General features: G+C 35.9%; 1 protein-coding gene across 1 annotated transcript; it reads left to right on the top strand.

Annotated features, from left to right (window-relative positions):
* Positions 1–1,699: 1,699 nt before the first annotated feature.
* On the top strand, positions 1,700–14,807 carry LOC133823266 (stomatal closure-related actin-binding protein 3-like). Its single transcript, XM_062255932.1, has 13 exons — positions 1,700–1,987; positions 3,323–3,622; positions 3,809–3,937; positions 9,719–9,811; positions 9,961–10,107; positions 10,904–10,972; positions 11,321–11,404; positions 11,971–12,151; positions 12,412–12,528; positions 12,664–12,722; positions 13,462–13,596; positions 14,027–14,176; positions 14,515–14,807. The coding sequence occupies exons 2-13, from the start codon at positions 3,341–3,343 to the stop codon at positions 14,545–14,547; spliced, it is 1,479 nt and encodes a 492-aa protein (XP_062111916.1). The 5' UTR covers positions 1,700–1,987; positions 3,323–3,340; the 3' UTR covers positions 14,548–14,807.
* The last annotated feature ends 1,815 nt before the right edge of the window (positions 14,808–16,622 follow it).

Genomic DNA, 16,622 nt, shown 5'->3' with positions numbered 1-16,622 from the left:
TTAATGCTACAACATTGTTTCATAGCATCTGTCTGTTATTTTTAGTTATTTTCTGGTTTTACTAAATTGTCATTTTTATGTTATTCCGCATTATTATTGAAACTAAGTCGTTCTTGAATTGTGTTAATTCACAATAGTAAATCTCACTTTAATTATATTTCTTTATAACTTTAATAAATAATAATTAATGTAATCTATAAAAATTAGTAAAATACAAACTAATTAACAACAATTACATACACGTACACATCACATACCAAGTATTTGAGGTGCTTAAGGAGCACAGTTGAGGGATAGTTGGAGGAATGACTTCAACGGTAGTGGAGGGTAGGTTTCTTCCTCAGTAGATCTTGTTTGTCGACGAGTAGGATCTTGTTTATTGATGGAGTCCATGTTCTTGTTTGCTGTGATTCCTATGGTGCAAGACTATCGAAAAATGATACAAAACTAGCATAAGAAGGCACAAAAAAGTCCGAGAAGGTACATGGTTGGCCAAAAAACAATACAGAGAAGCCTAATATGGCATAAGACTAATCGAATCATGGCATCATACAAGTAAAAATTATAAAACACATCAAATATACTACAAAACAATAAATGCACCATACAATCCAAAATGATGTAGAAAAAACATAAAAATCTTCAATATCATATTGAAAACAATGATAACTAAAACAAGATGTATTAATTAATAATATATGACATTTTAAAAAAAAATTACCATTATTTAATATAATTTGTTTTTAATTTTAGAATCCAATTAAATTTAATTTTACAATATTTGTGTAGAGGTCTACATCCTATCAATTATATACAGAATCTAATTAATGTATAAAAAGTATAGATATTTAAAAACAAAGTAAAATATATTTAATAATTCTAATAAAATAAGTTTTATGCTTTAACTAATATTTTATGATTTTTTTATATAGTTAGTTTCAATAAGGATTATGATTATATTGTCTAGCTTTGCCCTTGCCCATAGTAAATGCTTAAAAAAATTAGAAAGAATGGAGCTTAATGGATTTTGTGATGTTGGGCAAAGGTATATACCACTAAATAAATAGGTTTTGTGTATGTAAAATTCTTTCAATTTCTTAAATCCTGAAGTTGATTCTCCATAATTCAACTATTATACAAAATGTATTTCTCTTTTAATACCTTATTTTGACATATTGTAAAGACTTTTTTTGCATGTACCCGTTGTGTGTATTTTCTTGTTCTTCCCTTATATTTAAGGAAGTCTTAGTTCACCTAAAAACCCAAACCACATTGGATCCATTCCTACTCTCGAGAACTACGTACGCATACGTAAACACTTCTTTCTCATGCATATACTCTACTCGTACAAACACCACAAAAGTTGTCAAATTTTTATTATTGTTTTAAGAAAAAATAATGACCATGGTTCATTTACGAAAACACCCTTGGACCAAACTCATTCATGAGTTTAAGTGTCACATCTCCCACGCGCCATCGATTATGAATTTTGGCTTTCAATCTCAACAGATGCTCCAAGTGAGGGTTGGCATGGTGGGACCCGACCCAAGTAAGAGAGGGTACGTAAGAGAAGGTGGTGGGACCAGCGCGTGGGCATGGCAGGCTTTCACTTTTTTCTTTTCACTATTATTTCTCAGTGACTTTTTCCTCAAGAGCATAGAATCATATGAGAGAGGCAAAGAAAAATAAATACATTCAAGTTGTTTGGACAGGGGACAGAGAGGTCAGGCATGGACACACTACACAACTATTATATATCCTTTTTCTTTCCATGTTTTCTCTTTTCCTTTTCATAAAGCACTCTAAGCAACCAAACCAAACAATACCTTGTTTAGATTCTTCTTCTCCTCCTCCTTCTTGCTCTCATTTTTTTTTTTTTATATAGGAAAAGAAAAAAATTGTTTGGAGTAGAATCTCTTGAGCCTTGGCATGCACCAGCATTAGCAAAATCTTCTGTATATGTGGTCAGATATTGTGTTAATTGTCTGTAAGTATGATTTTTAAGTACTTTTCTATATTTCATTTTTTTCAGTTATTTTCTATTTTGTTTTGTTCAAATGGGTTTTCTTTACCATTTACCTCATGCATCAAAGGTTGGAGTTTTAAGGAACTGAGCTATATGTGAAATGTCGTTGAAATATTTTACCTCTTTGGATTCTTCTTGCAATTTGAACTGATGGGTACTAAATGTTTTTGCATTTGTTTGTTTGTTTTTTTTTCTTTTTTGTCCTTCAAATGTGCAGAAAAATTAGCTTCGTATTTTTGGCGTATTTATCCTTTTCATAATTTTTCTCTTTATTAGTTTAAGCTTTTTCTGTATAGAGAAAACTTTAAAATGTGGGTTGATATTCTTTTGAAATGTAGTTTCAAAGGTTAGTAGTTGATACTACATTGGGAAGTGGGAAGCAGTCAGAATGTGTTGTAAAAGTATGCTTTTGCTAATTTTTGATGGTTAACCTTATTATATCTTAATTCACCACATATATACATGTATTTGGCTCTTTTCTGCAATTGGGGTATTATTAAGACTCTGTTCTTAGATGGATTTACTTCTTAAGTGTGTGCCTTACTATAAAGGGGTATCACATGATCATCTAGTAAAGTTTCCTGATTTTTCCTTTTCAAAACATTCAGAGAGATAGTTTTTAGTGAGAGAAGTTTTTTTTTTTTTTTTTGGTAACGTAAGACTTTACTAATGGTTTTACAGATCCAAGATCCAATTTTTCCTATAACATACTTAGTGCAGTGCTTGGTGTATTCATTTTTTTGGAAAGAAAATGTGTGCGAGTTGGTTATTTCAAGAATTGGTTGGATCCAACCAACTGCACTTGATTTTTTTTGGTACAAGTAGGGAAGGAAATGTGCATGATTTGACGAATTACTTCTAAATATATTAAGAAATAATATTTAAGAACTATATCATTTGTTGATTCCTTAGTAAATCAACTTGATTCTCATCAACAAATAATGTGGGACACATCTACTCATACACCTATTGCTTTCATTCAAATTAGAAGAAAATTTGCTTCATGTTTTCTATGATAGAATTGGTGATTGATCAGTGTTTAGTGAACAAGCACACATGTTCTATGCATTAATATCTAGGTGTAGTGATTTCTGCTCTTACGTTCATTGCCGGCAAAAAATGGTGTATTTTAAGGTTTCCCAGGTTGAGTTTTGAAAAATCTAGCATTCAAAGTTCTAATTTGATAATATAAGCTCATGTCATCTGGATAGTCTGTATGATTGATCAAATCCTACTTAAGACGCATGTTTCTTTTGTATTGAACGTTTATTGTTGATTTCCTTATCTGCTGTACAGAAAATACAATCTGACCCAATGACGAAGGTAAGTCCTGAAGTTGTAGCAGTTGATATGGAGGCAGTTCTTCCAGTATCTGCTGATGTGAGCTTTGTAACCAATCACTTTCCGAAGTACAAACTAGGAGCTGATAATCAGATTCTGGAAGAGCCAAAGGAAGACAACAATGGTCCATCCTTGAAGGAGGTTATTGAAGAGGAAACCACTCAGCTGTCAGAGCAGCACAAACGTCTCTCAGTTCGTGATCTTGCCTGTAAATTTGACAAGAACTTGACAGCTGCTGCTAAGTTATCTGAAGAGGTCTCCCGTTATTTGGCTTTATGATTTCTTCTTTGACAAAACAAGTACCATCATTTACGTCACTTTGATAGTTATCAGCTACATTGGATCCATTTAATTCATCATTCTCTCATTTATAGTGGAAGACAATGAATTTTGAAGATGGTGGGTAACAATGATTTTTTGTGCTTCTTATGTGCATTTCAGGCGAAACTTAGAGAAGTGGCCTCATTGGAGGGACATGTTCTATTGAAGAAGCTTAGAGATGCACTGGAGCATCTAAGAGGTCGTATGGCAGGGCGTAACAAAGAGGATGTGGAGAAAGCTATCTCTATGGTCAGTCTTGAGTATTTATTGAGTATATCTTTTTCTTTATTGCTGCATTAAATGAAAATTTTGTTCACAATTTGTGGAAATGTTCGGTGCTACCATATATCTTTATGATATTGTTATTGTCCAAGATAATTTAGCATGTTAGAGATAATATAAACTGCCGAAGCTTGAATAGACAGCCCTACAATTGCTTTTTCAGGTTTCTTGATACATGAAGAAACTTTTCTGTTGTTTTATCTTTTCCTTTTAATGTAGATATTACTTATATTCTAATAGGCCACCACCATTGACATACGTGTATGCCAGAAGGTATAGAGGCAAAAAGAATGCCAAGTCAGCAGTGAGTGACAGAGTTAGAGGGGGAATTGTTGGGTGTATGGGGTACACGGGAGTGAGATAGGCCAGAGTATAAATAGTATTTTGTAAAGTGTTTTGGGTGTCCAATTTCTATTATAAACTCTATTGTGTTTGGAGAGAACCAAGCTCTCGAATTCTTGGTATTTTCTAATGAAAAGTCTAGCTGATTATCCATTTATTGAATTGTGAGTTTGGGTACTGCTATCATAGTGGTATTAGAGTCCAGATCTACTATGGTACCTAAGGCAAATGTTCAGTTGGAAATGGTGGAAGAAAAGCTGGAAGAGGTGCAATCGGAGCTACGTCGGGAGGTTTCGGAAATCAGGGCACAAGTGCAGTAGTTCCCACACGATTTGGAAGCTCTTCGAGCTGACACTCAGAGAATACCCAGTTTGGAGAAGAAGGTGGAGTACTTAATTGGGCACATCACTCAACTCTTACACACTTCACATCGCACGGGAACGGGTGGACCAAGTGAAGGAGATGATCGGCATCGAAAGGCAGTTGATGGAGATAGCTCTTCTTCTCACGTACCGATGGCAGATCCGGTGATGAACCAACCTCTGCCTAGGACGACGACGAGCAGTCCGTTTGCTACGATGGAATCGCAAGGAGGACGAGATTTCCGACCGCCGAGGATGGAGTTACCGTTGTTTTCGGGAGAGAATCCCGATGGGTGGGTTTTCAGAGTAGAGCTATATTTTTTACTGAATCGATTGTCGGAGGCCCATATGCTAGAGGCGGCCATCATCGGCCTAGAAGGTGATGCTCTGACTTGGTTCCAATGGGAGCATCAACGTCGCCCGATTACTTCCTGGTCGGCGCTCAAACACCTTTTGCTGTTACGATTTCGAGAAGTGCCCGTCGGCTCCACAACGGAAGAGCTCTTGTCGGTCCGGCAGGAGTCAACAGTGAAGGCATACCGATTGAAATGGGAAGCTCTGGCTTCGAGAGTGGTCGGCGTACCTGAACACATCTTGGAAGGTAGTTTCATCAAGGGTCTGAAAGAAGAAGTGAAGGGGCCACTGCATGTGCTACAGCCAACGGGCCTAGCCCACATAATGGAGACGGCCCAGAGGATTGAAGAGGGCCATTATTTACTCGGCTTGGGCCTCCATCAGAAGGGAGGAAACAGTAGGTCTACTCCCAGCCCAATTGCGATTCCATGATACACGCCGATACCATCATCCTCAAGGAGCTCGACTTCTTTTTTCCAGGGACCATCTGGGCAATTGACTGGGAGTGCAGGGAACACAGCTGGGAAACCGATTAGCACTGCTGGACAGAGGAGATTGACTGAGGCTGAATACCAGGATAAGAAGAATAGGGGAATATGTTTTAAATGTGATAAAAAATTTCACAGAGGACATGTCTGTGAGCAGAAAACATTGCAGGTGCGGTTAATGGCGGACGACAGTGAAGAGTCCGAAACTCAAGAAACTCCCCCGCTCAGCCCAGATGCCAGTGTCGATGTGGTGTTGGAAGAACAATTGGCAATGTTGTCACTGAACTCATTGGTGGGAATCTCCTCAGCGCATACGATGAAATTATCGGGGACTATAGCTAATCAGTCGGTAACCGTACTCATAGATAGCGGGGCGACCCACAATTTTATATCGAAAGGATTGGTAGAAGCGTCACAGATTCCTATAATAGCTACTACGGCTTATGGCGTGCTATTAGGGACTGGCGGTCGAATTCGAACGGAAGGAATTTGTGCAAATGTAGAGCTGGAATTGGGGTCCTTGCGAGTGGTAACCGATTTCTTACCGTTGGAGTTGGGGGGTGCTGATGCAATTCTGGGAAATCAGTGGTTAGGGACGCTGGGAAATATGCAAGTTAACTGGAAAACAATGGTAATGAAGTTCGAGGTGGGAGGATCTTGGTTGACATTGCAAGGCGACCCGAGCTTGTGTAAATCACAGATATCTTTAAAGGCTATGATTCACTCGGTACAGCAGGAAGGGCAGGGGTATTGGATTCAATTCAATTCTTTAACAGTAGATCCTAATCAGAGCACCATCGATATGCCACCAACAGTAGTAGGATTATTACAAACTTATGATTCGGTTTTTTGCATGCCCGTCGGTCTCCCTCCCCAACGCTGCCATGAGCATCAGATTACACTAAAAGAAGGAGCAGGCCCGATTTCAGTCCGCCGTTACCGATATGCACAGATTCAAAAAGATGAGATAGAGCGGTTAGTGGCTGAGATGTTACACGCTGGAATAGTATAGCCTAGCACAAGCCCTTTTTCGAGCCCAGTGCTCTTGGTAAAGAAAAAAGATGGGAGCTGGAGATTTTGTGTAGATTATAGAGCTCTCAATCGAGAAACGGTTGCTGATAAGTTTCCAATTCCAGTCATCGATGAGCTACTCGATGAACTTTATGGGGCGCAAGTATTTTCTAAACTGGATCTTAAGTCGGGTTACCACCAAATAAGAGTGGCAGCCAAGGATATCGAGAAGACGACTTTCAGAACACACGAGGGGCACTATGAGCTTTTAGTAATGCCGTTTGGGCTTACTAACGCGCCAGCAACATTCCAGTCCTTAATGAATGAAGTTTTTCGCGAATTTTTGCGAAAAATTCGTACTAGTATTTTTCGATGACATTCTCATCTACAGTGCGTCGATGGAGCAACACCTACAACACCTGGAAATTGTCCTTTTTCGCCTTAGCCAGCATCAGTTATATGCAAATAAAAAGAAATGTTTATTTGCTCAATCACAGCTGGAATATTTGGGCCACATCGTCTCAGCGGAAGGGGTTTCTGCCGACCCACTCAAGTTGGCTGCAATGGCTCAATGGCCGGTACCGAAAACAATTAAAGAGCTGCGGGGATTTCTGGGTTTGACTGGGTACTACAGGAAATTTGTAAGGGGGTATGGACAGCTAGCACGACCCTTGACTGACCAGTTAAAAAAAGACTCTTTCGGCTGGAGCATAGAGGCGCATGAATCTTTCAGCAAATTGAAGCAAGCTATGTGCAACATTCCCGTGCTAGCTTTGCCAAATTTTTCGATCCCTTTTGTAGTAGAAACAGATGCGTCGGGCACGGGCATTGGAACTGTTTTGATGCAACAACAGCGTCCAATTGCTTATTTCAGCAAAGCCTTGTCACCCCGAGCTTGCTGCAAATCAGTGTATGAGCGAGAGTTAATGGCGATTGTGCTCGCGATACAAAAGTGGCGTCCTTATCTATTGGGCCGCCAATTCATTGTTCGAACCGATCAAAGGAGCTTAAGATATTTACTACAACAGTGGGTGGTCACAACTGAACACCAGAAGTGGCTCATGAAGTTGCTAGGATATGACTTTCAGATTCAATATAGACCTGGGTTGGAAAACAAAGCTGTCGATGCTTTATCCAGGATGCCGCCAATGATAGAGTGCCACACAATTTCCTATCCTAATCTACTCTCTATTGTCGATGTGAGGAGCCATGTAGCGACGGATCTTGTTTTGTCCAGAATAGTTCAGCAGATTCAGGCAGGAAACGCACCCTCGGGATACTCATACACTCAAGGCTGTCTGAATTTAAAGGCAGGTTGGTTGTTCCCTCGGCTTCACCTTTTATTCCGCTATTACTACATGAGTATCATGACAGCAATGTGGGGGGTCACACAGGAGTATTTCGAACCTTTCAAAGAGTTGCTGCTGATTTTTATTGGCAAGGAATGAGGGGAGATATACAGAAGTATGTGGCTGAATGTCATATATTCCAGCAGAACAAATATTTGGCCCAGTCCCCGACAGGTTTGCTCCAGCCCCTCCCTATTCCGGAGCAAGTTTGGGACGATATATCGATGGATTTTATAGAAGGACTGCCACAATCTAATGGGTTCGATTCCATCCTCGCTGTAGTGGATCGCCTCTCCAAATATGGACATTTTATCCCTCTTAGACACCCATATACAGCCGCTACTGTAGCTTCAGTTTTTGTGAAAGAAGTAGTTAAACTTCACGACATTCCACGGTCGATTGTCACCGATAGGGATAAAATATTTCTCAGCCTTTTTTGGAAGGAACTCTTCAAGTTACAAGGGACAATGCTCAAGCGCAGCTGAGCGTACCACCCACAAACAGATGGCCAAACGGAGGTGGTCAACCAATGCGTGGAAACATATCTTCGCTGTTTTGTCAGCTCAAAACTAGCACAGTGGGTTAAGTGGTTAGCTTGGGCAGAATATTGGCATAATATGTCGTATCACTCCGTTGCTGGAATGACGCCATTTAAGGCTGTGTATCACAGAGATCCACCACCCCTATTGCGTTTGGAAGGCAATCAGACAATTGTTTCAGCGGTAGAACAGAATTTACAAGCTCGCGATGAGATTTTGGATTTGCTGAAAATGAATCTTCAACGGGCTCAGCAGAAAATGAAGCACCAGGCGGACAAAAAGAGAAGGGACATCAAGTATGCGGTGGGAGACAAGGTATACGTCAAACTTAAGCCATATCGACAGCGAACTTTGGCAAAACGACACAATCAAAAGTTAGGACCTCTGTTCTTTGGACCATTCCAGATTCTGTCACAAATTGGGGAGACCGCCCATAAATTACAGCTTCCAACGGATGCCAAAATACATCCTGTCTTCCATGTTTCCATGCTTCGACCAGCCTTGGGCCCTCACCAAACAGCAACACCGCTTCCTAAGGACCTGACAGCGGAAATGGCTCTTAGAACCGGAAGCTGTATTGGATATGCGACCAGGAACGCACAAGGAGCAGCCGCAGGTATTGATTAAATGGATGCAAGATTTTGAGTCCACTTGGGAGAACTTTATGACGATCCAGCAGCAATTTCCCACTTTTCACCTTGAGGACAAGGTGCGTCTTTGGGCCGGGGATAATGATAGGCCACCACCATTGACATATGTGTATGCCAGAAGGTATAGAGGCAAAAAGAATGCCAAGTCAGCAGTGAGTGACAGAGTTAGTTAGAGGGGGAATTGTTGGGTGTATGGGGTACACGGGAGTGAGATAAGCCAGAGCATAAATAGTATTTTGTTATAAACTCTATTGTGTTTGGAGAGAACCAAGCTTTCGAATTCTTGGTATTTTCTAATGAAAAGTCTGGCTGATTATCCATTTATTGAATTGTGAGTTTGGGTACTGCTATCATATTCTTGCTATCTTATAAAGATTTTTCACTTTTAAATTATTGTAGTACATTTCTGAAAGTCTCTTTTGTTTGAAAAATCTCTTCAAACCACTGTTGTGCCAAAGATATTGCTCTTTAAATAAGTTGACTCTATATAGCTATCTGCACTCACCATATAAATTTGTTTATGCATGGTATATTTTTTATTTTCTAATAATATAGATACATGTATTGTGAATGATTTAACTTGTAGTGTTACAGTTTGAAGTGTACACTTTATATTGATGTTGTGATTCTACTCAACTGTAATCTTCATCCAGGTTGAAGCTTTAGCTGTTAAGTTGACTCAAAATGAGGGAGAATTAATTCAGGAGAAGTTCGAAGTGAAAAAGCTAGCAAACTTCCTAAAACAGGTTGTTATTGGTGTCTTAAATTTGTGCATGAACTTATATTTAACTTTTATAAGAATAATGATTTTTCGTAGCAACTTTGGAATGCTTTGGATAATCCAATGCATTTTGATATTCTGTATCATTGTTTGATTGTTTGCAAAAATTGACAGGCTTCTGAAGATGCTAAAAAGTTGGTTAACCAAGAAAAATCTTTTGCTTGTGCTGAAATTGAGAGTGCACGGGCTGTAGTCCAGAGAATTGGAGAGGCACTCGACGAGCAAGCAAGAGTTTCACAAGCTTCTAAGGATCAGGCTCCTGTAAGATTATTTTTCAATCAATCTTATGTGATTATATTAAGTGTGGATAGATATGTCATTGAATCAACTAGTACCCTTACCCACTTACATGCATTCACAGGCACAAGTTCGCACATGTCTTAATGAGTCTGTTTGTTAATTTGATACTGCCACTTTATTTATTGCTCAATGTGTTCACTATGTCATCTACATGTCTGTTTTTTTCACAAGCACTTCTAAAATTGTCTTGTAACCTCAAGTTCCTTTTGTTTTAACATCTTTTGCTTTTGAAACATAATTTTGATAATTCTAACCAGTTCTTTCCCTTTAATTTAATGAATTAGTTTCATAGTTTCCTGAAGGGGCAATGTCGAAGCTATGCTTACAATATATACTCATAAATGTATAAGATTTTAGGCAGTAGTTTCGAAGTTATCAATGCTCTTCTATCACTATATATTTAGCCTATGTGTATGAGAGACGGAATGAACCTTTGGACATAATAAATATCACCAAAATGCTACTGTGCTTTGGATTGTTGTACTTGATTCAGCTGTAGGGTAGAGTGTTTTCAGTCCGACAGTGATCATACCTCCTTCTAGATTTTAAGGGCCAGAAACTGTTGCTTTTTCAATATGAGGCCTTTTAATGGTTTTCTGCAATTTGATATATCTGTTCAGTATAGTAGTCTCATAAGAATTATGTTATAAATATCATGAATCAATAAGTGGGAGAAAACATGAACAATGCATAGTTGATCTAGTTATTTACTACATGAATTATTCATAGTATCTGTTTTGATCATATATAATTTCAGGATGTTGAGGGATTAGTTGAGGAGGTTCAGGAAGCTAGAAGAATCCAATTATTGCACCAGCCAATCAAGGTGCGGTTTGGTGTTCTTAACTTTATTTCTCCCCACAGGTTTATGTGATGCGCTGTGATTACATTTACAAAGAATTAACTACTAAGTACAATTACAAAGGTGCAGGTTTGAACTTTATTTATTGACTGGTTTAAATATTTTATACAGCTACTTCTATGCTTTTGCTTTTCTTATGTGGAATTTCCATTTTATTTATTTTCAAAATTCTTACGGGTTTTGCTTTTTTTTACTTTGAATATTTATATATATAATGTATTTTTGTGTGCATGAGTATAAGATAGGATTTTGTAAACAGAATTATGGTTAAATTGACTTTTTTGATTCTTAGGAAATGTTTAATGCTTGCAGGTGATGGAGATGGAACATGAACTTCGTGCACTACGAACTCAAATTAGGGAGAAATTTATATTTTCAGTCAAGCTTCAGAAAGAGGTCTGTATATTTTACAAATAACGATATGTTCCTTTCAAATGAGGAGAATACTGTTTTATGAATTTCTTAGGTTTATGTTCAGATAGGAGGATACATTGCCTTACTTTGTTTATTGTTCTTTCACTGATTAATCACTGTTGGATTATGCTATTGTAACAAATTAATGATAAAAAATATTTAGACCAAAATAAGAAAATCTAGGTAGTAATATGTTGGCTAGTGTGCCTTAATCTGATGGTCAGTACAAAAATTAATACTAAGCTCAGTATTAACTGTTTCATGCATATTTTATCCAATATTTTATTTTAACCTCATAAAAATAACCAATATTTATTTCTTTGACTTTCACATACTATGTTTATCATGAATTGTTATTTAAACATTGTGATGAGGTTTTGGTTTTGAATCTCTGGCATTGTCATCTTTTTCCCCCCTTTCTCCCTGCATTCTTAATGTCTCTTATGACAGTCATTGATCTTTTGAGTAGTTTAAACTAGTCAGTTTGTCACAACAAAATACTTTGAAGTTATATGAACTTGATTTTCAAGAGCTCCCATTTTTATCAGCTGGCAATAAGCAAGAGGGCAGAGGAGAACAAAACTCGTTTATATGGTCTAGATGGTGGAGGAATCCTGGGTTCCTGTCTTAGAATCCAGATTTGCTCGGATGACGCTCCACAGCTTTCAAAATGTTCAATCCAATGGTGTCGTGTATCTCTAGAATGCAGCAGAGATGAAGTTATCTTAGGCAAGCTGTCTTTCAAACTTTTACTTTCGGGTTCAACTTCTAATTATATCAAAGCTGGACATTCTTGATTAATCCATCTCTACTAGAACACGATAATTGCCTGACATATTTATCTTTGTATATTCCATCTTTTGTTGTTGTTATTATTATTATTATTGTTATTATTATTATTATTATTATTTTTGATATTATGAATTTCATTTGAAGTATAATTTTGTCCCATAGATGAATAAACTAATTTGCTCAATTTTCTTCACTAGGTGCCGATAAAGCAATGTACGCTCCTGAACCTTTAGATGTTGGAAGAATCCTACAAGCAGACATCATTTCAAATGGCCAAAAAGTCTCAGTAATGACTGCTGGTCCCATTGATTCTGGTCAGCTCTCAAATCTTTTTCATCTGGTCCAGTTTACTAGTTTTAAGTCCATACTTGTAATTTTCTACCCATGCCAATATTCACGCTGTTACTCAGAGAAGTGGACAGAAGGTCTAATTATGTTACTTTTAACAGCTGCGGGACTTGGAAGTTACATAGAGACACTTGTGAAAAAATCAAATACTGATTTTAGTGTAAGATTCTACTTCTTTCTTCTTGCTTGCACTTTACTCTACTACTTGAAGTTCTATGTTTTTTCCATAGTGAAGTTGAAGTAAGTAATATATCATCTTCCGTTGTCTGTAATACACACATAATTAATTGAAGCTAAACAACAATATGCTGTAGCTCTGCTTGTCCACACTTGGTCACTATATGTATACTTAGTGATTATTCACTGCATTAATCAGGAATCAGCGTGGCATGAACTAAAGTGGGATATTAAACTTTTGGAGAAAGTGACTGAACAATCATTAAGACATCAAATTATTTGTGTTGACAGAGAACTTTTAGTCATCGATTAAAATGTTTGACGCCCTTTTCATCGATTAGAATACTACATTCTGCTCCTATGTAATATCCTTATGTAGTAATTTCCAAACCTGATTTTGACAGCCCAAGATATTCACTAATTGGTTTACAACAAGTGATTGCTAATTTATCAGTAGTTGTTTGAGAGGTTGTGGGGAAGAAGGTTAGTATGGTGGGTTACATCACAAATTTCAGAGCACAGTTTTATCTCCGTGAAATAGAGAAAACAATGAATATCTACAATGGTATAATTTCTAGCATAAAACTCTATTGTAAACCTATAAATTCTTGTTGTAGCAAATTATATGCAAGTATTGACAAAATGGAGATGGATGTTTGCCCGTCCCTGTGTGTATGCCTAAGGATTCAATTCTTGTCTAACCCAACATTTGTTTTTTGTAGGTTACCATTTCCCAAATGAATGGACAAAATTATTCATCGAACTCCGTACATGTACTTCATGTTGGAAAGATGAGAATGAAGCTTTCAAGAGGGTGGATTACAAAGGCTAGAGAAATTTATTCCGCACCAATGCAGGTACATTTTGAGGTCAAGGTGTAACATTTTGTCAACAAATAGTTGGACAGGGAAAGGTGAAGCTAGTTTATGATGTGCTTGGTCCCTTTAAAGTATTATAAATGAAAGTGCATTCTGCATTCTGATGCCATGTATAGCTCTTAAAATAATTCACACAAAGATGAACAGATGAAAGTGTATTGGCGAATATGCGAGGAAATTGCATTATTCTTTTTCCTTTGACCCTGTTCTTTTAAATTAAAGTAAACACCTGAGGTGAAAGCTTTGAAAGCTGTCGGAATGAAGCCTTATTTTTGAGATAATTCATATTTCCTCACTAGATAGAACTTCACTTTCAAGCCTTACCATTCAGTTTAAGTGATACTATTGTAGCATGGAGTAATGGTATGGTTTTCACTGAACCCCACATTTACTTTCTTTTGGTTTACAGTTATGCGGCTACAGAGGTGAAAGTAATACTGCAGCAAGATCATTGTTTTGGCAAGCGAGAAAGGGGCTCTCGTTCACGTTAACATTTGAATCAGAGCGGGATAGGAATGCAGCTATTATGCTTGCCAGAAAATATGCTCTTGACTGCAATGTAAGTACCTTCTTAGCAGAACATTTGCTTGCTTAGCTACCTATGTTGTTTTTATCCAACAAGAGACTTTGGTCATTACATAGTTGGTGCTGAAAGGTTCCATTTAGAGAGTCATGGATTTTTCTTTAAACAATACATTTTCCCCCAACATTTTTTTTAATTCAAGTAATCATCTGTCTAACTATTGTTATGTTTGTCACACTTGGAAACATGATAACCTTCCTTTATAATATCATTTTTATGAAAGTGAACGAACAAGATGATTCAATGGTGAAAGCTTTTACTAGTATCTATCTCTTCATCTTCTTAGACTTCTTAATCAATATTTTCAATGACAGGTCATGCTTGCTGGTCCAGATGATCAAGTATAGAAGCAAATCTAACTGATAGTTTTTTTTAATTACCAGTTGTGAGTAAACTCAGGTTTTGTTACAGTGTGATTATTATTATGTGTGCATGTGTGTCTGCATTGATAGAGAAAAAAGATTAAAACAGTTGTATGCTATAGTGATTGGGTGTTTTTCCACTAATCATGGTTGTGTTTTAGGCATTTTTTTTTGGTTTGCCTAATCATCCGTTGTAACGAATCGCCAATTTATAATTGATTTGTTCTTTGTGGCTGATTTGCATACTCTAGCTGTTTTCCTTCGTTAACTTGGCCCCATATCTGTAATTTGAGATGGTGACCATCCTTTCTACTTGCAAATTGTTCTTACATTGTCTCCAATGCTCATTTATTTGTTTTTTAATTTTTGCCATACACAAACATGTAGAAGTTACTTTTTTTTTTTTATATAATATCTCTCGTTCTTTATTTATTAATTAACTTTGGATACTAATTTCATTAATAATCATTTGAGACTTGAAGATGTCTTCTTTTGTCTTACAAATTCAGCAAGTATTGCTTGATTAAATTCAATATGTATTAATTTTCTTAATTTAATGTGGTAGCAAAATAGAAGAGAAATAGACAATAACAACGCAAATTTATGCAGAAGGCCCTTTTTTATTTAGATCAAGGGAGGGGGAAATTGAACAATTTAGAGTAAGGTATGGTTTTTTATCTTACCGGTAGGGTACCATCTTATTTTAGTAATGTAAATCAATTCTAATGTTAATTTTTTTTTCTTTTCAACGATGATGTTTATAGTAATCATAGCAAATTTCAAGAAAATTTTGGACAATTATTCAAAAAATTGCAAAATTCTGCAAGAGAACTATAACTACAATAAAAATTGTCATGAAAATAAATATATAAAAAATAATTTTATAATTGATTTACGTTCCCAAAATAGAGTTGTACCTAACCTAAGGTAGAAAATCACGTTGTAAATTTTTCCTATAATTTTAATTTATTCAACTCTGTCATAACACACCACAATCACATAAAAGAGAATTAAAAATATAGAAATAATAATTAATGCATTTTTTCGGGTTTTTTTTTCTTTTTCCAATTATATACAACAATGATGAAAGATATTACACTATTGGTACAAAGAAATAATATTACAAAAATAATACATTGTATACCAGTAAATGGAAAATATTTTTCCCACAATCAATGGTTATCAAATAAAAGCATTCCATAAATATGCTAATAAGTTTACCATTAATTAAGAAACATAATTCATTCCATAAATATTGTTTTTATAGCATTCATTGAAAAACTAAATGGACAACTCTCCAAAAATAATGTATAACAAAATTAGAAAATAAAAAGAATTTAAATTTTTATAAAAATACTCTCAAAATGTTATTTTGAGTCTCATACCTACCTAAAATACAAAATCACATAAAGTAATTACTAACAATCAATTACAAAAATGTTTAAAACATAATATATATATTCAAAAACAAAAAATAGACTAAAAAGTGAATGTCCTAATATTGACATAGAAGTTTCAAAACAAATTCCAAACAATTAGTGAGTGTAACATACATTTTAGTTTCTACAATTAAATGCATAACCTACTATAAACAAGTATGTTTACAATAATATAAATGAATCATATCATTTTAGTGCTATGTTATTTATTTTAAACTTATTACCATATTGTTTAATTATTGTTAATACTATTTTGGACTCTTTGTTTATACTATATACCTGTTTAGACACTATGTTTTAAAAAAATACTTTTTCATACCTCAAACCATTTTTTAATATAACCCTGTAAAAATTAATGCTTGTCGAAGATCCACGTGTTTATCAGGTCAATAGTATATAAAGAATGATGAAAAAAATATTTTGACCAAAATCAAGTTTAGGAGACTATTGTGAACTAATTTACAAAACACGAGGTCCAAAAAAGTATTTTTCAAACTAGAGGGTCCAAATAGATATTTAACAAAAGTAAAATAACCAAAATGATATTATTTCTTTAATTAATACCATTTTAGTATACTTTGTATATGACAAATAAGTTCAAAATTATACCTTGTTATTTAT

The sequence above is a fragment of the Humulus lupulus genome, chromosome 3 (assembly GCF_963169125.1).
Source record: "Humulus lupulus chromosome 3, drHumLupu1.1, whole genome shotgun sequence".
Taxonomy (NCBI): Eukaryota; Viridiplantae; Streptophyta; class Magnoliopsida; order Rosales; family Cannabaceae; genus Humulus; species Humulus lupulus.
This window is presented reverse-complemented; position numbering and strand designations above follow the sequence as displayed.

Excerpts from the sequence above, each read along its gene's own strand:
- LOC133823266 (XM_062255932.1), top strand. The coding sequence starts at position 3,341 with ATGACGAAGGTAAGTCCTGAAGTTGTAGCAGTTGATATGGAGGCAGTT. Across the intron at positions 3,938-9,718 it reads TGGAGAAAGCTATCTCTATG|GTTGAAGCTTTAGCTGTTAA; the intron begins GTCAGTCTTGAG and ends ATCTTCATCCAG. Across the intron at positions 12,529-12,663 it reads TGCTGGTCCCATTGATTCTG|CTGCGGGACTTGGAAGTTAC; the intron begins GTCAGCTCTCAA and ends TACTTTTAACAG.